The sequence below is a fragment of the Lepisosteus platostomus genome, chromosome 3, assembly GCF_059453375.1.
Source record: "Lepisosteus platostomus isolate fLepPlt1 chromosome 3, fLepPlt1.hap1, whole genome shotgun sequence".
In the NCBI taxonomy this organism is placed as follows: Eukaryota; Metazoa; Chordata; class Actinopteri; order Semionotiformes; family Lepisosteidae; genus Lepisosteus; species Lepisosteus platostomus.
Window position 1 is genome coordinate 48866088 of NC_142613.1, and position 20916 is coordinate 48887003.

The 20916-nt window shown below is 39.3% G+C and overlaps 2 protein-coding genes across 4 annotated transcripts in view; both read right to left on the minus strand.

The window, feature by feature from the left end:
* Positions 1-576: 576 nt before the first annotated feature.
* Positions 577-10318, minus strand: pnisr (PNN-interacting serine/arginine-rich protein). 3 transcript variants are annotated; one of them, XM_088625882.1, is made up of 12 exons: positions 10189-10318; positions 8944-9058; positions 8317-8454; positions 7710-7939; positions 7291-7447; positions 6275-6468; positions 5757-5906; positions 5516-5615; positions 4798-4851; positions 4123-4296; positions 1378-2473; positions 577-884 (listed from the first exon to the last, which is right to left on the minus strand). In XM_088625882.1, the coding sequence occupies exons 2-12, from the start codon at positions 9029-9031 to the stop codon at positions 854-856; spliced, it is 2412 nt and encodes an 803-aa protein (XP_088482008.1). In that variant the 5' UTR covers positions 9032-9058; positions 10189-10318; the 3' UTR covers positions 577-853. The 3 variants fall into 3 exon arrangements, with proteins under 3 accessions (XP_088482008.1, XP_088482006.1, XP_088482007.1); XM_088625880.1 differs by having other exon boundaries at positions 8272-8454; XM_088625881.1 differs by having other exon boundaries at positions 8272-8454; positions 10174-10267.
* A 1751-nt stretch (positions 10319-12069) lies between these two features.
* usp45 (ubiquitin specific peptidase 45) overlaps positions 12070-20916 on the minus strand; it is a 49036-nt gene continuing 40189 nt past the window's right edge. The window contains exons 13-18 of the mRNA XM_088625890.1: positions 19468-19623; positions 18681-19362; positions 18167-18264; positions 17723-17809; positions 17478-17619; positions 12070-16491 (exon numbers count right to left, since the gene is read on the minus strand). Of these exons, the coding sequence (XP_088482016.1) occupies positions 16364-16491; positions 17478-17619; positions 17723-17809; positions 18167-18264; positions 18681-19362; positions 19468-19623 (1293 nt within the window). The 3' untranslated portion in view covers positions 12070-16363. The remainder of the gene's footprint in view (positions 16492-17477; positions 17620-17722; positions 17810-18166; positions 18265-18680; positions 19363-19467; positions 19624-20916) is intronic.

The window sequence follows — 20916 nt, forward strand, 5'->3', positions numbered from 1 at the left end:
TGCCTGGCTGACTGATCTCACCATACCCTTAGTGGAGCACAGTCAATGAGTCACTGTTCGGGGAATCCCAGTCCGAGTTGGCTAGCACCACCTGCATCAGAGCTCAGCCTGCACCGTGGCACAGGCCTTTAGCAGGTGAGCCACATCAAGGACTTCTAATCTCTTACAGAACCCAGCTGAACCCTGGAGAACATGGGAGAGCTGACCAACCTGATTTTCTACAAGACCTACATGCACACACAGACATCAATTACAGAGCTAATAGGACTGGTGAACTTTATTAGATAATTATTTTGACGTAAAAATGATCAGTTACAAAAACCTTTCATCATCAAATTAAACAATTTATGTAAACAGATGAAGTACACATTTAAAAACCTCTATTCATGATTATGCTTTTGCACAGTTTAACAGCATACATGTATAGGCAACTGCATATGCAGTGAGAACGTCCTTATTGATCATGTTTCTAAAGCAATTTAGCTATGTGAAATTGAACGATGTTGTTGAAATATTCAGGCATCTCAAAAGTGTAAAATACAGAACAAAGGGAGGTTTAAAAGAATCCACACCAAGCACTACTGATTTTTGTTTTATTGGACAGCAATTTACATGACGATGTTTTTTTTTAAAAAGTTACAACTGTAGGATCTGAGCAACTACTGACCGCAAATTAATGGATACAGGGGAAACCTATCATTCAAAATCTTGGACTGCAGACAGTACTTTAAAAATTGTACTTATTTACAGGAAAAAGAAAGATCACCTACACAGTTGCCTCTATAATGAGACAAGCCTTTAAAACTCATGGAATTTTAAAATAAGTGCACGCTTCAGGTGCCATTATCATTCCTCAACGTTTGCGACGTACTGGTGTGACCGACCTGCAAAAGAAATCAAGAGGAACATCAGTTGCACTGTACATTCTCCTACATTACTTCGTTTAACAACAGAATAAAACATTTTTAGTACATTTTTTTTGCTTTCAGGCACCTAAAACGCTACTGGCAAGGCTGTTACTATATTTGAATGCCATAAGGCTTTGGCCTCAATGAAAAGGTAGTACACTGAGATATACAGATCCTTGGTAACTCTTCAACTGCTAATACATCACAGTGTAATGTCCAACCACAAATCTGAAAGAAGATGGCAATGCTTTAACCCAAAATCTCCCTTCAAGGAGCACAATGGAACACTTATCAGCAACTCCTAGAAAGGAACGGGGACTAAATATGGGATTTTAAGGAAAAAGAAGAGCAATTATTTTTCATCGGAAAGTTAACTTGTTAAACTGCTAAAACATTCAAGGCTAAAGAACAAAACCTCGACAATTACAAAAAACGATTAAAAATAAATAGATAAAAAATTGAATACTACCTTGATCGTGACTTAGACTTGTGTTTGCGGCTTGCCTTCTTACCAGACTTGTGCGATTTTTCCGTTGACCTTGAACGACTACGTTTGGATTTCTTAGACTTCTTTTCCTTGCTAACCTCTGGGGACCGAGAACTGCTCCTGCCGCTAGACTCCGAATCGGAATACTTTTTGCTATTTTTGGCTGAGCCCTTTTTGGTCGATCTGCTATCCTGCCGTGAAAATCTGCTCGAGGCCTCGCTGTAGGAGTCTGGCTGTTCGCTCTCCCTCTTCCTCCTCGATTTGCTACTGCTCTCACTCTGGCTTGCCGCCTTGTAATCTTTCTCCTCCCTCTTTTCCCTCTCTTTGCCTTTCTGCTTGTCCTTCTTGCGCTCGGCCTCCTTCTCCTTTTTCTTCTTGTCTTTGTCGTCGCTGCGGCTCCTGTCCTTCCTCTTTTCCCTCTCCTTGCTGACCTCTTTCTGCTTGTGCCGGCCCCGGCTCTGGCTTCTCCTCCTGTCGCCGCTGCGCCGCCTCTCCCTGCTCCTGCTGCGGCTGGCCCTGGCCCTCTCCCTCTCCCTCGACCTGCTCTTCCGCCTCTCGCGGCTGCTCCTCCGCTCCCTGGAGCGGCTGTGGTTCCTCCTCCTGCCCCTCTCTGTGCTCCTGTCCCTCCTCCTGTCCCTCCCTTTCTCCTTGCTGGGCTCCCTCCTCTGCCTGCGGGAGCTCCTGCTCCGGCTGCGGCTGCGCTGACTTACCCTGTGAGCGGGGGAGCGCGTTCGACTGCGCTTTCTCTTTCTCTTGGGGGAGGAGGAACGCGAGGAGCTGCGGCTGCTAGCCGAGCTAGAGCTGGAGGAGGAGCTGGACCTGCTGCTGCTACTGCTGCTGCTGCTGCTGCCTCCACTGCTGCTGCTACGGCTGGCGCTGACCGAGGAGCTCCTGCTCCTGCCTACTCTCTCTTTCACTGCCCTCCGAGGGTCGCTCGGGTCTGCCTCGCTACGAACCCTTCTCTTTTCAGCGCCAGGCTCAGCTTCTCTATCCCTGACTTCCTGCCTCACTGAACTGACAGCCTGCGAGGTATCGTATTCGCTCATGTCTCGGTTCGATCTTTCAGCTTGTTTTTCTTCTGCAAGAAAAAACAGACACACACGAGGGAGGTTACTTTGATTTCTGCACCGGCTGGAAACCTGTACCGTCCTGGGCTTTAGATCTCAAAATGTCTCAAATCAAAGTACCGTTCACCGAGAGATTCCTTTCAGTTCACAATGCCGTCAGGGGAAAAATAAAAACCCAGTGTGGAGTTTATGATTCCCTTAAAAGATATTAGCAAATCTCCAAAGAGCAAAACCAGGAAAGGACAAACTCTAGTGTCATTTAAAAAGTATGCAAAAAAACTCAAATAGTACACAGATTCTGATTTAAAAAAAAACAGAAAATAAACCATGCACACAAGGCCAATTGAAAATTTTTGCAACTCACATGTAGACTGTGATCCCTTGGCAGCTCATACACATTACTGTGGATGCGCTACATGTATAGTTAGAATTTCATGATTAGATCACAGTCTGTAGGTTACAAATACGGTTTTTCTGGGGTTACTGAACAATCTGAGGTATTAAGTAAATAACAGTGCGAAAAGGACTTCATCTGCACTGTGAAGTAAAAGGACATTTTCTGGGTGAGGAAAAGCTGACCCTCATTCCTGCGATGCATTGGGCAAAGGAGTTTAAACATGGCACAGGATCAACTGAAGAGGATGAAGTTCTAGGCGGCCAGTTCCCTGCTGTGAAAAGCATATCTCCTGTAGAAGAGTTTACTGTTTGAAGCATTAAAGCAATTATCCATGAATATCCCTGCAGGTCGAAAGCTTGTCTTCTTAGTGTCCAAAAGTCTACGCTACCAATTTAATAATTCTGCTGTCTCAGTCTTCCTTTAACTGTGGATTGTGGTACTTTCATCCCTGCACTCTGAAGATTTTGGTGATTTCACCAATAGTTTTTTCCTTGACAACCGTGATCATATTTCCATTATCAGCTACTGGTGTTTTTCTTGCCTGGTCTGGTCTTGGCAGATCAGAGGCTTCATTATTAATCACCATATTCCAAATGACTGTTTTTGATAAGCCCAGTTTCTGTGCTGTAGTCCTGTTTCGGTTAGCTTCAAACACCTGACCAACATGAGACACCTGTCAACCAAATGGCCCAGCACCTTGGCTCCGTGAATACAGAGTTGTTCAACATCAATGTAATTCACCCAAAACGGCCGAAAGAAATAATTATGAGTTTATAGTAAAAAGACATTTACTTTGTTGTCCTAAATATCTCTCAAGAGTACTCTATTCTCTAGGTTTCAAGATAATTCTATTAAACATTGTTAATAAGCAGTGAGGAGGGTTCTATTACAGGGCAGCTTAATTTAAAGCTCAAATGAGCAAAGCATGTGGAGAGGAAACGTTTGTGTATTCGAAACATTTTACAATTACTTAAACAAGTATATAATCTACTCTAGTTTCAATATACTTGAAATGCAAAATGGTTTGAATATATAAAGAAGTGGGGAGCAAACCTCAGACAAGTCTAGACATTGTCTTGTGAATATTAAAGGATCAACCTCATTTGACGGATCTGCCACCTCTTCCTTGGACAGCAGTAATGTTTTTAACTTTACCGTGTTTTGCTGAACCAATGTTCAATGGTAGCAGTTCTGCTTCTGCAATAAAAGCAGTAAAAAAAAAGCTTTGCTTCTGCTCAAGCATGAACACTCGATCAAGCGCACCTTCCTGTAGCTGCCTCTCCTGCAGCAGTTGCATCTCCTTCTCTTTCCTGCGGAAGGCGTCCTGCTTTTGCCGAATTCTGTGTCGCAGCTCCTCGTCATCCGTGTCGGAGGATTCTGAGCCTCTCACACTTTTCTCCTCTTCACTGTCATCTGAACCGTACTCACCCAGCCCACCTGCATGCACAAACCCAGGCTCTTTCATAAGAGATAAAACACAGGCTTTTCACACCGTTTTCAAACTGCACTCAGTCAGCCAAAGCAGTTATCTGACACACCCCGGGAAACAGATGTAACTGTTTCTTACTTACACCCATCTCTCTGAAAGTATACTAAGATATATGGATATACTTAATGTACTAAGGTCATGAAATCAAAAACTGCATGCGATTTCCAACCTGAGAACCAAAGAAATCCAAAAAATTACAGGCTGCTGCTATGTTAGGTTGTAATGGCCTTTATCTGACAGAGAGCTGTACATTTTCTCAATCACTTTAAGAAAACAATGCTGTATGGAATCACAGAAGTCTCATGATTTCTCAATACAGGGCAAGTTTTTGTTTGTGATTAAACGGATATTCAGCACAGTGTTAAAGTCCTGTAGGAAGGGAAACACCTTACAACCTCCCTTCACCCCCCCCCCCTCCACCCTCCCCATTTTAAACTACAATTACTTACCGAGTCCTGATAGAGAAGCCAGTGCACTGGACTGTGCCAGCTGCTTTGCAGGAGCTTTGTATCACATCAACAACAGGAACAACATGTTAAAACATACAGCCACGATTTCAAAGTCACGAGAGTCTAGGGCACAGTTACAATGCACTATCAACGCTGCTTTGCAGAGGAGAGAAGAAAAATTAAGAACAAAATGAATTAAAGAGAGGAGAGGAGTACTTTCAATGAGTTTGTTAAAAAAAACAACTTTGGGTAGGGAAATACCACTCTTTACTAATGCAGATTCCGAGAATTCACAGGAGCTGAATTTTAAAAGTTAAACTGGCACTCGTCCACCTGTTCTTTAGAAGCAGTCGGGTTGACAGTAAATTTGATGCCCTGTTAAGGATCTGGAAGAATGTTAATGTTACTGAATTAAAGATGACAGCCATATTCATAATAATACCTACTGCATTAAGATATTAGGTATTCTTATTTTCTACAATTGTCCACTGCATTAGCAGAGACTGGCTAGGGATGAACTGTACTTCAATAATCTTTGCACAGTACTGAGTTAATTTAGTGAAAAAAACTGACACCAAAGACACTAAATTTTAAAGACTTATCACAATTACTGCAGGACACTAAAATTTCTCAAGAAAGGAAACCATTAGGAATTTAAGTCCTTTCAAGCAAATGTCTTGATCATCAACTCCTACACAAATCTGAGTCAGACTTATACCTTTTGTTGCCTTGCGATGGACATCCTTTGCTACATTATAGATTTCTTCATTGGTGACCTCTAAAAGCACTTCTGTGAGGAGCATTTTGGTCAACATCATCTGTTAAGATAAGACAAGCGAATGCTATTTGCAGTTTAAGTAGTAAATAGCTGAGACAGTGAAATATTAAAACAGCGCAGTGAGTATGTATCATTTGAAGGGTAAAGTTCCCATATTCAGTTATTAACTTGAGGTACCAACCAGCTGAAATTCTCTCTCTTCATCAGTCAAGTCTGGTTCAATCTGCTCTTCACGAACTGGAGATGGAGACGTGCTTCCCACGTCTGACTTTCTAGCTTCAGTCCTTTCATCTTCCTCCTCCTCCTCCTCCTCTTCCTCATCATCGCTGTCCTAATGACCCAGAAAATGACATTTTTGAAAAAGCTTAAGAGGAAATCAATATGACGAAGACTGGTACAAGCTGCATGTGGATTTAGAGAAAATATTGCTTGCGATATTTTGCCATTCCTAAATTACAAATGACGATCTGAATCCTGTGTGGATCACGACAACCTACAAACCATATTAACACATTTATTTTGTTTTTATCCAAAGCTGTGTTTTCATTTTACAGCTGTGCATTTTACTGGAGTAATTCCTGTTAAGCACCTCATGTGTCCACTGGGAACTGAACCCACAACCTTCACAGGACAAATCCAGAACCCTAAGCACTACTCTACACCACTGCCCCAGTATTCAAGACAAAATCTGCTACTTACAAATTTACTTTTGCAGGGTAATCGAGGCCCATCGCCTTCTTCCTCCGGTAAATCATTAGATTTCTTTTCATCTTTCGCCATTTCAGCACGTTGCTTCTCCATCCTCTCCTTTTCAAGTTTTTTCTGTTTCTCTCGCTCCATCTTCTCCAGACCCTCACGGATCCACGCAGGTAATGTCCGCCGTTTCACTGCATCTGGGGAAAAGAGTTTGATGATCTGTAGCCTCGACGGCACATACCCAAAACAACCTGCTATCAAATGGCTGTGATGCGCATTCAACAGGTAAAATAGCACACAATTAAAACACGGAGCCACTGAAGGAAAACATGATCAGGGTTAACTATTCTGTACTAGTTTTTTAACAGGAAAACGATATTGCTCAAACTGAAACCATCACAATTAGCTATACGGCATCACTTGAAAAGGAACCTTCTTCTATAAGGATTTTTGTCTCTCATTTGAAAGAAACTGAAACAACTGATTAAAAACGTTGGTCCTTGCATTATAAGGAAAGCAGATTGAATTTTGACAACAAACGCGGAATAGTTCAGAAGAAATTGCATTGGATCCTTCTCTGAATTAATCACTTTTTTTTATGAATGCATGTCAAATAAGAGTGTGTATCCCAAGGCTCAGCAAATTATCAACACTCTGGGCTGAATTTCAAAAAGTTGGCATCACTGGAAAACAATATTTCCTTTAAAAGGTTGGATGCCCACAAGGTTATTTAATAAAGTACTAATTTTAAAAAGATACTGTACGTTACCACCCTGGCAGAAAAACCTGGCCAGGTTACATGTTATTGTAGTTTCATATTTTTGAGAAAATGAATCGAGAATAATAGTTAAAACTCCAGATAATACATAAAAAACTATATGTCTGTATACATAGACACATGCATCAGGGTTATGATATGCAACAGAATGAATTTCAGGGCAATTATTTTAGAGAACTGTAAAGAAGAAGTGTACTCTTCACTCCAAACCATGACCACCTCGAGGTTACAAAGCACTTACCGAGAGCTGGGGGTTCCTGTTTCACTGGCAGCTGTACAGGAGATCTGGGGCGCTCCCTAAACGAAGGGGGTCTGTCTCTGCGGTTCTGCGGGGGGCCCTGCTGCCAGTACGGGGGAGGGAATCCCGTCGACGGAGGGCCAAAAGCAGCAGCACCATGCTGGAGACAGCAGCAACCCACAATGAACACCAAACACATCAAGCCCACTGCCTTTTCTTTATTACAGACGGGAAATTGCCTCTGGATTGGAACGCTCACGCGCTACTAACTAGGTTCAGCCATTTCTACACAAACGTGGGAAACACCTGTGAGGGGTGCAAAAGCTAGGTGTGAAGTATCCATTAATACAGTATATACGACAAATACCTCGCTTGCTTTCTCTCTACATTATGGTTCAAGCAAGGTCTTCCTCTCTATATACCTGGTAATCGAACTGGTTCACTGGCATCGGGGCCATGGGAAAGCTGTCAGGTTGCCCTCCAAATGTGTGATTATTTTGGTTGAACATTCCACGTCTGGAGTCTGGAGGGAATTCGATGCTGTCCTGGCTGTTACTGTCTTCAGATGGAGGTACATCCATTGGCCCGGGGCCTGGAGGTATCCACTGCTGGTCAGGGGGTGGGTGAGGAGGCTGGCCATGCATTCCCCAGTCTAAAGATTTGAATACAGAAAACACAGCTATCAGTCTGCAGAGCACTTAACACATATCCCCCACTTAGAAAAACAAAGGCTTTAAATAATAAAGTCACACTGGCTGAGTCTCTAAAATGAAAAAAATGTATAGTTTGAAGACACATTCTCTGATGCAAATATATAACACATTTATATATATATGTATGTATATTTTCCAAATCTACAGTACAACAGATTATATATACTCTGCTCACATCAAATAACTTATACATACTGTCCCAGTTCTGATTTTCTTTCTGCACTAATTTGGTTTTCAGTGGGTGTTGAAGAGGTAAAGAAGAGAAGCCAACCTGGCTGCCACATTCTGTTAAAATTTGGATCACCCTGAAACGTCCCATGATTGTTGGGACCAGTCTCTAATCCTTGGATTTCCTGGCCATTGGGTTGCAGTCCTTGCTGATCCAGTACCGTTTGTCCAGTAGCTTCTCTCTGAGCAATCCAGGCTTGTGCCAGAGCTGCCCAGTCAACCTGGCCTGATGAGGAAGAGGAAATCAAGACATCAAGTACTGCAGAAGCTCAGGGACATTCAGACTGGGAAATTACTAGGTGAACATTTCCAGAGGAATCACCCAAGTTTAAAAAACAATCCAGAAAAAGAAACCACAAAGACTTCCAAGTGTGAGGCACAGGGCTTTCTCACCCACCATGCCCATTCCCACATGCTCTTCCTTCAGTTCGACAACCCCCCCTGTTTCTTAATCCTACTCCCTTCCCTTCCTCCCTCACACCTGAAGAAGGCTCTCCGGCTAAAAGCATTTTTTGCTTTTCGGAGTTAATAAACCTCAACTTCTTCTTTCACAATAAATATGAATGAACTCGGCAGCAATGCTCCAAAACTGTAAAGAAACACAATTACGGAACTCTTCAGCGGTACATTTCTCCTACAAGCCTGTGTGTTAATCACTCATGCAAGACGAGGGCAGAGGATGACGTGTCTGAGAAACACAAGTCGTCTCTCTTACTTGGGTCCTGCTGGTGCTGGAAAGACTGCATCCACTGCTGCTGGCTGAGAGGCCAGTGTGGCCAGGGCTGACCACCTTGATCCCACATGTTTAACCGTAAAGTTCAGCCTGGATCCTGCAAAGGCGGAAAACAGCCGTTGGCAAACCAGTATGTTTCTATAGCTCCTAGACAGCAAAGGTATCACGCTTCACCATTAATTACAGAAAGTTTTTAGTTTTCCAAATCATAATTTGTACACAATAGCAATGGACTACAGGACCAGTGTAGTTTCAGAAAGAAAAAGGGGTTATTCTTAGTGTTTTGTCTATTAAGCAACAATAAGTAGTGAAAATAGGCAAAACAACGGACTAGAATGGGTGAATGGCTTCCTCTACGTTGTAACTTTTCTTTTGTTAATAAGAATGCACACATTTTCCTACACTCATTTTAACAGATGAAACTGTTAAAAGAGCAAAAAATGAGCTACACTTTACGTGCTGCCTTGTTGCCTTTAACAAAATGCAATTTAGGCTTTTAATCTCAAGCGGCTTTATTATGTCAGTACAATCAACATTAGGTCAACGAGTCCGACTGCGGAATACTACAAACAGTTGTAAGTTAAAAAAAGAAATCGAGTCCTCAGACTTCAGTTACAATATAACGTTGCGTACTAACTTGTTGTTAGTATAGATGTTGCTGTATTAACATCGAAAGCCATTTAACGGTATGTAGAGTACATTTCCCAGATTTCTTCTCTATAAAACCGATAAAGAAACTACTGAATACGTATCGATTAAATTCTGCAAATATTTAAAAGTAGATATGCATAGTACAATCAGTACTGCAATCGTATTAACAGTTCATCGTCTAAATATCGATGTCTTCAATTTAAAAAACGAATCGCAACACAAATGCTTCACATATCAACTTAAAATAATACAATGTATTCACGTCGACTAACAAAACTAGGAATTGCGATTATGCAGCAAGTATCCGATTCCTTCTTGTGCAGTTGTTGCTGCATTATCAAGCCTGAAACCCAGAGGCTGCTTTCTATGCGGGTATATCCGAGCTACACCCCCTGGGCCTCGCCAGCCCTCAAAGAAAAAAACAGGCGGTTACATTTGAACATATGTTGAACTAAAGACGCTCGTCTTCTCGTGCAATTGACTATGAGAATATTCATGGTCTCACACTGTTTTAGATCGTAAAAAAAATACAGCAATCACAACATGATAAAACAAACCCACTTTCTTTTTCCTCACCTCTCCTCAACAGCTTCTTCACTGCCTCATAGACAATATGGCGCTCTGACTTTCAACCCGGAAGTAGTCCAGGGGAAGTCGAGTCGCGCACCCCGCGCGCTACTGTATTGTATTGTGTAGATGTCATGATAAAACTGGTGCGGTTGGTCATTCAAACAACACGATAGAAAAAATCGGTGTTGAAGGGCCCAAATCCAAGGTGAAAGATTTCTGTAATGTAAATTACTTCTTAGTTTCTAACCGTAGCTTTGTATATGCAGATATATTTCCAGGTTAGTGTAGGTTCATTTACCCAAAAATCATATTATGTAATTGTCATAGTAAAATCTTTATTTCATACAATAAACGGAAAAATGAAAAATTTATACGATTATAATGCAAACGTTTTTATACAGTAATATATAACCTACAGAACAATAAAATAAATTTACCATTTACATTGGTAACAAATTAATAAAGTTGTTGAATAAATGACAATTGCAGTATTTTCTAGCAGGACTACTGGAACTACTGGAATTCTATTGAATTCATTTTTCTATTACCATTTGTGAAGAACAGGGCTCTTCTGTGAAAGTCACAGATGTGCGAGCTGTGGTGCTGTCTTCTGGGACCGTGTCCCATTCCTCCCACAGAGCCTGGACTGCGCTCTGATCGGGACCCCACTGGCTTCCCTTCCCGTGTGCTCATTCTCATGTGGCTTCACATGCGATTGCAGCAGGGCAGCTGCTCGTGTAGCCGGGGCTTTCATCTGAGGTGAGAATGGGACGGTTATGCTGCGAGTGCCCTACTCGAGCCTCACTGCACACTTGTGACCTGAGCTGGCATGACATGTGGCATCCCGGGCCCGGACAGTAGTGGACAGGCACTTTCTTGTCCAGCCTCTTGGAGAGGAATCGGGATTCCATGACGCAGCATCTGCCACCTGCTGCAGAGGACGTGTCTCAGATGTACCGCGCGTGTATCTTGTGACAGCGATTCCAATATTTGAATCAATAATCTACTTTTTTTGTTGTTCCAAGGTCTTAACAGAATATTACCCCCCCCCCCCTTTTTGTGTCCGAATATTGTATTTTTACCCGCCCTACCTTTGGTTATAGGTTATGATTCACTGCTGATTCTGGTCTCCCTTGGTCAATGCATTCAAGGATTTGGAATACTTCAAAGTTTAAAATGGTTCAATTCTTTTAGCCTGTCAGTGCAGGACACTCCTTTAAGCACTTGAAGTAAAGAATTACTTGAAAAAAAACTAAAATTGAAAAAAAAACATTTAGGTATTATTATTATTATTGAATCATAGCGTTCTAATAAAGAATAGCTCAGACCAAACTAGTGTGCTACGCTACAGTAACTGTGCAATCATCTACATCCAGAATTCGTTTTGTGTTAAACCTTCATTTGAACATAATGCTGCACATTTCTTTAATACAAACAACTACTGTATATTGGATACAGTACACTATGGAGTGTATTACTAGCGAGTCTTTAAACTATAATTAATTATGTCTATTTTAATGATTGATGTAAACAGAAATCCCTATGGTTCTTGTGGAACAGCTCTGTCAGTCTGTTGCTACTACTGTCATGTTGATTTTTGTAATAGCGTTTATCCTAGTTATAGGAATTCAGTGTTAAGACTGAATTCACTATGTATTGTCCACAAAGGTAATCTGACGGATGCACCTTTTCAACTGTGCAAAATGATTTTTTTTACTTTCGTCCCATGTTGAAAAATAAAATACATGTTGCCAAAACATTTCAAATAAACCTACTAAAGAAGTTTTTCTTTAATTTTGGCTGCATTTCTAGTTTTTCAACATACCAAACATTGCATGGAAAATGAGAATTTCTTATTATCTTAATAAAAAGGAATGAACAAGTGCATTTAAACCAATGTTTGTTTAATGTTTAACTGCATTACATAATGATTTGAATGCTGAAGTGTTGTAATATGAACAACAAAGCCCATTCTAAAAAAATACATGTCCATTTCTGTTTGGTTTGACAGTACAGTTTAATGTTAGAACAGTTGGATTTAGATGTCACACAATGGGAAGGCATGTTAACCACCCAGTCACATTATCTTGACATTGCCCTTTTCTAAATCTGTATCCACCTCCTCATTACCAGCACAGGCCATGTTTCAAAACATGGCTGCTTTGTAGTTGTCATTCTGTATTGTGTTACTACATTGTATTCAAGAACAAGGCATACGATTCAAGAAGACAGCATGGATTAATAGCTGAAGACATCTTCATTTATTTTTTCCTTTATCTTTCAAAATAAAGAAATGTTTAAGTGCACTGCTCTGTGGCACTAGTACTGCCAAGTATTTGTGCTTGTCAGTCTTATTGCTTTGGATAGTATAGATGCATATAAAAGCGAATCACTTCAAACATATTTGGGGAGGAGGGAATACCATTCAAGGCTTTACGACAAATTCAGATACAAATTATCACAGCAAGTTTAGGTTCTTTTGCCACCCAAAAATTGCCTGTTATTGGCTATTGGCTGCCATGCTAATTTTAAGTCGGTAAACAAATATTCAACTCAATTGCAGTTCTGCACTAGCTGCTACAGTATATATTGAGAAGCATACAAAACATAAATCATATGGGTTCCAATATTCACTTGTTTCCATGTCTCTCAGTATATACTGTGTAGCAGAGCATAATGGCCCAGTGCTCTTGCCTAAGGCCTGTAATGTTGAAGTCATGTTTTGGCTCTGTTGGGACCACCAGCTTTGGTACACAGTTTAATTTGTACTCAATACTTCATTTGTGTTTTTGAATTTGTAAAGAAGGACAGTTCCAGTTTTCAGAAGGGTGTACTGTCATTGGCTTTACGAAGTGCCACTTCAGACGACAAAGATAACTGGTTTCCCGAATCAGAGTTTCAAAAGCTTATTGCACTATGTTCTTAGGCCAGTGGGAGATTTCCAAATACACGGATATCCATAGTGAAGGTACTGTGCATCAAACCACTGCCTGTTGTGCTGTTTGACTGTTTCTCCCGCAGTGCAGCAACAACTGAAGGGATGCATGTCACGCCAAAAAGAGAACTTTCCAGACTAAATGGGTGTGGCAGATTTTTGGAAGGGTTATAATTTCCTAAATGTCGAATTTGTCTCTGATACTCCCCGATACAGACATGAATGGCATCCTTCTCAGGGAAACTGCATGAATGTTGAATAACACTAGTGAAGACCTGTGTGGCAGGCCAGCAGAATGAGAGTAGTAATTTCAGCTGAGCTGCCACTAGAGGTCATTAGGGCCTCTATTGTTTGTATATAGATTCACATGTGGTCCATAATGAATTGATGAATCCAGTGGTTCTCAAATGTTTTGGACCAAGTGCCACCTACAAGCCATCTTCTCATAGGAACCGCAGAAACTCTTAATAACCAACATGAGCGTGCACGCGCACGCACACATGTATAATAAAAATAGCAGTGAGCACTTAGTTAATCAGGGTCATAGCCGTTTTCCAAACGCTTGCTAACACTAGCAGTGCTGTCTGTGTCGGGTTCAGCAGCAGAGCTGGTGTCGGTGGCTGATAGGGTTACCATACATCCGGATTTTCCCGGCCACATCCTCTATTTGCCCTCTTTTAGGTCACTCCAAAGAAGGGCTATTCTGCTAAACTATATTATTATAATTAAAAACATTGGCTGCATGTTTTCTTGGAAAATGGAGCACAAGCTACCTAAACATTTCAAACATTCCTTTTTAAAAACATGTTCCTGTAAGGATGACTTAAAAGGAAAAGACCCTCCTGAAGACCTTTTAATTTCAAGTTCAGATGTCGTTAAAGGTGCATCACTGATGGCAGAACGGTGCCTTCTGACAAGAATAACCTTAAGTCCTCAAAGAAATACTGCCACTATTTGTTTTGCTCAAAAGCCCTCAGTATGCAAGTATTCTGCAGATGCAGGAATACAACTTAACAGTTTCCACAGTTTTAATTATCAGTTTTAAAATGTATTTTAAGGGAACAATTAACTATCAGACCGTCCTATAGATTAGCCAGTGCCACACTTGCCACCTGTTGGTATAATATTAGTTTTGTTATTAATAATTAATAAAGAAGACTCCATGTGCGGTTGTATTAGTTAATATTTGACAACTGTTTGTGAAATAAAAGAAACCCCAAAATGCAGCGAAGGTAATGGTACATGCACATTAAAGAAAAGTGATTTGATAACTTGTCACACTATGCCACCTGGAAATCAGCACAGGTGATTGAAAATTCAAAGAGAGCAGGAAAAAGTAAACTATAACTTATAGTCACTTATAAAAAAAAAAGCTTTTAGTTTTCACCTTTTTAGACATTTCTTAGTCTTAGGAGGTTAACAGTAGAAAAAATAGGCGAGAGTTGTGTGCATCGTAGAAGCAGCAGCCAGAAAATAAAATACAGTACTTGGCATCTGTGACATGGGTGATTAGTAGGGGGGAACCAAATATGTTTGGTGTTATCATAAAAACGTCAACATAATCACAATAAATTGCAAAAATAAAGTAAGTTATACATTCAATCAGCTCATTAAAGAAGGACAGTTTTAAGGTCAGCACCTCATTCCCTTTTAACTTCAGTTCAGACTCCTCAGTTTTCACCAGCCTGAATCTCCTACTTCCAAATCATCACATTCTTCCAGACGAGTGCTCAGACTCTAGTCTGTGGCTGGAGATGTACGATGTGCTTCTTGTATGATGCTTTGAGCACATTAAGTGCCCTACTGTTGGTAACCAATGCGTTCCAGGAAGATTATTCTTGAACGAATACAATATGCATGGTACATAATATTGAAATGCCATATGAATTATTGTTCTTACACTTTTTCTTTTTTGTTCTACATTTATGAAATAATTGAAACAATGAAAATCACTGGCAAAATGATAATCCACACACCCACTTCCAAAAAAATCCACAAATTACCATGGAACTATAAACAAAATCATAAAAATAATAACATAAATCAAAGTTTCCCCATTGGCCAATTTTGTTTTGCTTACAGTGCTGTTGTGCTTTTTTTGTTTTCAATGCAGTTGAAAAAATCTAAAGAGATACAAGTATGAAATAATTGAATGCCTATATGTATGGCATGCCTTTTTTTATTTAAAATTAAACCATATGACTTCAGAACTTTACCCAATTAACAACACTAAAACAGTTAAATGGTACAACGAAAGTAAAGCAGATATCAATGATCATTGAAGAGCATGCCACAATGTGCTCCATGACATACTCTTAATTAGGCTCTTCCCCATAAAAAAACATTATTATTAAACAGGTTTGTTTTTCTAAAACAACAGCATGACCGCTGGTTCTCATTCTGCTTGAATTGACCTCTAAGATTTGACCTAACATTTCACAATTGTATTGCTCTGGAAAGAATACAAAGTGTTTATACTACTAAAAGCTATCTATAAATATTTTCTTTATATGATCCTTTTAGGAAAATATTTAAATATTTGTAATAATTAAAAAGAAAGTAGCAGTACGTTTGCAGTGTTAAATTTTCTATTCAGGGAAAAGCAATAGTGAAAGAGGAACATGTAACACTAAATAAATCTAACAATTTGATTATTAGAGATACACTGATTATATGGGTTTTCATTCTTGCTTCCAAGAATGTTTTTGTGGCACAGAATTAACCCAGACACCTTACCTACCAAATTGTGCTAGGAGTTCAATTTTACAAAATCTTTGGAATAACAATTTGAAAAATAACCCAGTAACTAGAATCATTTTAAAAAACTATAAAAAGAAAACAATAGATTTTGTCTTGCACGCTATATATAAACAACTTTACTATTCTGATACATTTTATATCATATAAACAAATCAATATAACCTTTCTTATATATTGACAGGATCTTTCAAATCATATACAGTAAACAAATGATTCTTTTCTATAGAAAACCAATTGATAGGATCATAGTTTTTATTGTTTTAGAATGATACCATTTATTCTAGCAAAAATAAAATATATACAGCTTACCATGCATGTCATTGACATCAAGGGGAAATTCTGATGTGCTGAATTGAAAAAGTAAAAGCAGAAAAGCTTTTTTTTTATGTAATCTTTTTTCTCATACGCTTATCCTTTCATGAGGCACCTGGAACAGCGTTACGTACTTGAAGACAAAAAGCAGGTTGATACCTTCCAGAACAATTACTACATTTCTTCATAGAAAAGCAAATAAGCTTGTGAACCGAGGACTCTTGATTCAGGAACCACCTGTACATGTGTGTCACTGACGTAAACCCACTGTCCAGGAGGTGCTGCTGCAGCTTCCTTCTGGCCTGCAGAATCACAGAAAGGACAACCGTCAACCACTTTCCTGCTTGGTTAACACAAACAAATATGACATAGCATTGAGAGATCTGGCTGCTTTGATATTGATTAAAAAAGCTGAAACTCTTCACCAAAAACAACATATTATATCTGAGTCGATGTCCAAGGGTCAAAAAGTGTGCCTTAAACCCGAACTGGGAGATGGGCACTACTTCAAATTCAGTGGGCTTAAATACAGCCACTTATTATATTTGACCAGTGATGCTTGCTGCTCTGTACTGGAGGAAGAGAAAACGGCAAAGACAAATGAGAAATGGAAAACTACTCCCCAAAAGGGGCTCGGCTGAACTACAGATTTTTGTTACTCAGGTAAACACTGATTATCCATTCCTGGCATTTGGTGGAAAGATCTGCAGAATTCCAGGAGACATAGAATTCCTGCTCTCCCAGTTTTCATCATCATAAACTCCTTCTAGAAACCTCCCCATTCCTAATTCCACTTTGAAGAAATAACATGATTCACATTATAACACATGCATTTAAGAAAAGTCAAACTTAAAATTAATTTAAAAAGTTAATCAAAACAATGAGACAATATGGGGAAAAACAGAAAACCTGTACTTTTTGTATTATTTTCATGGCTAAACCTATGTGAACATTGTAAAAAGAGATACCTTTACGTTTTGCATGTACAATGATACATTCCATGTTTACACAATAATATAAAATGTAAAAATAATCTTGAGGTAATTTTAAGGTGAAAGCTCACACTGCTGGTGTGAAGGCATGCAGATCCAACATTTCAATATTTCATTCAATTACAACAAAGTAATATTCAACAAGACCTGAGGGACGAGTATGTCACTTGGCACAGGGCAGTTCTTCAAAATGAGCAAAACAACCAAAATTTGCAGATGTTTAGAAGCAACTTTTGTGAGCCGTACAAAATAACAAAAAGAAGAATGTCTTTTTTTCCCCAGAATGAAGTCCTTACCTGCAACATTCCTCCTCTGCTCCAGTTTCCTATGGGGCCCTCTGATCTTCACGTAAGCGGAGTAATGACCCCCCCGCATTGAGCCGCTGTGCTCTACGATTCCATACAGGCCGTACAGCACTCTCTCCCCCTGCACAATGTTCTGCAGGGACACAAGCACAAACCATCACAGGGCGAAGCACATCTCAAACATGCTCGCAGTGCTGGAAAGAAATCTACTCAAATCTAAAATCTAAAATCCATACCTTGCAAGAAGCTGAACAGAACGGAGCTAAATCCAGGACCAAGGGAAAGTCCACATGACGATTCACTTTGCGCAGACTCATACCAGCCTAAATCACAAACAAGAACGTGAAAAGAAAGTCATTTAAACAACTAAATGAAAACGACAATGAAAAATGGGCCTCTTTGTCATCTTTGTAAATTTAAAAGTACTTGTAGGTTTCTAAGCTAAGGCTCACAGTAAATGTACATGTACAGGGAGTGGTTTTATGTGATAGTAACTCTCATTTTCCATAGTTTTACTCTTTGAGCTCATAAAGAGTTCCAGTATACCTCACACCTAAACTATCACCATGCGAACAATTAGCATGTTCTCTTTTGATGTTCATGAGGCCATACTTTCATTCTCTAAGTGCATTTGGGAAATATTTGCTCTTTTCTTTTTTTTATCATATTTGAATGCTTACCTGATGAAACCGTTTGAGATGAAGAGTGACAACAGGAGGTAAAGATGAGATGAGCATTTGTTTACGAGCGCTGGTATAAACCTTTTCCACTTTCTTTTCTATGGTGAAAAAAAGATTAAAAAATGTGAGATGTTACAATTTAATGAGAATCAAACTTTAAAACAGATAACTTTATTGCATACTGTAGATTCAGTACAACATGTCACCTAAAGCAGCTTCACAGCAACCAAATATTGCTTTGGTCATTAATAAGTGTGCTGTAAATTATTTTAAAATTCTCTTATAAAAAAGTTTAGATTTAAAAACAATGACTTTGTATATTTTAAAGAGGTCCTAAAGAAAGGGACACAACCTAATATATCAGTGATACAATGCTGATACATTCTAATACATGTGTTTCACTTATGATTTAATCTCTCACTTTTCTATTTTTTGTAACTGATTAAAATGTCAAAATCACCAGCCCAAAAAAACCCATAAAAAATAACATACTTACTAAGCAACCTCAACTCACCTGATGTAATGGTCTTTTTCAGATGTTTTTGTCTTTTTTCAGTACAGTTCTCACACAGCAATTTGTTGTTACCCATCAGTAATTCCACTGAAGTAAACTGATACAGACATGACTGTACAGAGCATTCTTTGGAACAAGGCACATAGCTATGTGACAATGATTGGAAAGCTATTTGTGGATTCTGGGATATCAAGGGTTTCTCCTTTGATGCATCTTTGTTATTTGACATGATGTCTGTTTGTTCTTCCTGACTATGAGTATGGATCACGGATTCATGCACGTTATGGCAAAGGCCAAGTCTGGACATTGCACTTGCGAGATGGTCAATGTGATTGCCATCCTTTTGTTTGCTGTGAAACAAGTCACTCTTTAACTGGGTCTGATTGGAGCCGCCAGGATTGAAACAGTCAGCGCTGCTGCTGTTTAAAGTGTGCTTTGAAGTGCTTTCACTTTCTGAGGCCTCACTGTCTGCATCATTGCTGCTATCCAAGTGACTCCCATCTTTCTCACTTGCCTCAGATTGACTTCCATTAGCCACTTTTGAACTACCAGTGTCCTTGTAATTATTCTTGGGATCTCCAGCCAAGTCCTCCTCTGAACGGGTCTGGGAATAATCATTATTTCTCTCTTCAGAACCAAAGGAAGATTTCCTTTCATGCTTCTTCAAGTTGCTCTGCTGAATCTAGATAATATTAATAATAACAACAACAAAAATAGCATCAGTTAATATCTGCCAAATAAAAACATGAAACTGTGCAATTATGAAATTGAAATGTGTTTTTCTTACCTTGTCCTTCGCTGTACTGTGTTTCTTGCTATTTTTGGGCAAATGAGCCAGTGTGACAGTAGCTGTGTTGTCACCAGACAAAATGAACTGATCCTGCTCTCTCTCCTGTAGCTTGTTGGTTTTGCTCCCTCTCCCTGGATTGGCAGGTTTAGAAACCTTAAAAAGAGACATAAACAAAAGCTAAAGGTAGGCCTTTTGAAAAGCACACAAAACAAACATTTTGTACATTCAGCAAAACATTTGATAAAATGTCTTATGAGGTGCTAGAGAGATAAGTGCTATTACAGCAAATCTACAGTGTAAAGCTGCAATGTCCTACCTTATTAATATAAAAAAACAAACTGCAGGAGATTAGTAACAAGGTATAAGAGGATACAGAATTAGTTTTATATATGTACCCATGGCTACAAGATAAAGCTATTTAATAAATCTAGAAAGAATATTTCTCATAGGTAGTTAGCAGTGAAGGGACAAAACAAATCAATGAAAAAAAGAAAGTTCATTCTAATATATTTAAAGATAATTTAATTGATATGAAGCATTAATCCCCTCAATTAAAAAACTTCACATTTGATCATTTTCTCAACACATCAAAAAATGGAAATTTGGACTCATGGGAAGAATTCAAAGGAGACAAGAAGACAAGAGGGATAATTGGCAAGATACAGTCCACAGTCTGTGAAAGCTAATCGATAATTAGATGTCAGAGGTTGAAATTCTACATTATCTGTTCATAACTGCATGGATTAAAAAAAAGATAAAAGATAAATGAAATTGTAATTACAATAGTATTTACAATGAACACGGCCTACTAAAATTCTAATCCAATTTCACATTAGACCTCATTCAGCTCAAAAGGGCTATCTAGCTTTTCACACTACAAGGGGTAATTCTGGTGGAAATTGCAGAGTCTGAAATCAGGCAACAATTCATGATGGTGTAGTCAATAGTCATAAGCAGAGCTAGGATTTGTCACGGTAAATTTGGATTTAAATCACTGAGCAGTCACAGTAAATTTGCTCGAAATCACTGAAACACAGAGCCAGTGAGAATTAAGTCGCAAAGAGGAAAAATTGAATAAAACATACTGCAGTGCCTGGTGCACACAGGTTCAGCAATTTAAGGTTGAAAGAAGCAGCCTGATAGCACCATTCCATTCACCATACAACTGCAAAATCTCTATCAAACCTTCATGTGCCACACTAAGCAGTGAGCAAACACATAAGCGGAGACAGTGCACACACACAAATATAACTTTGCTCTTTCCTGACCATTAAAAATAAAACACAGTTTAAAATAATGTCCCTGTGCTCACTTCCTCACTATTTTTTAATGTGGTGGTCTAAAAAGTTCATTTTCTCTTTCACTATTTTATTACAATATGCTGCACAATTAGGGGATTTATGTCTTAATGGAATGCTGTTTTTCACTGAGGATATTCTACACATT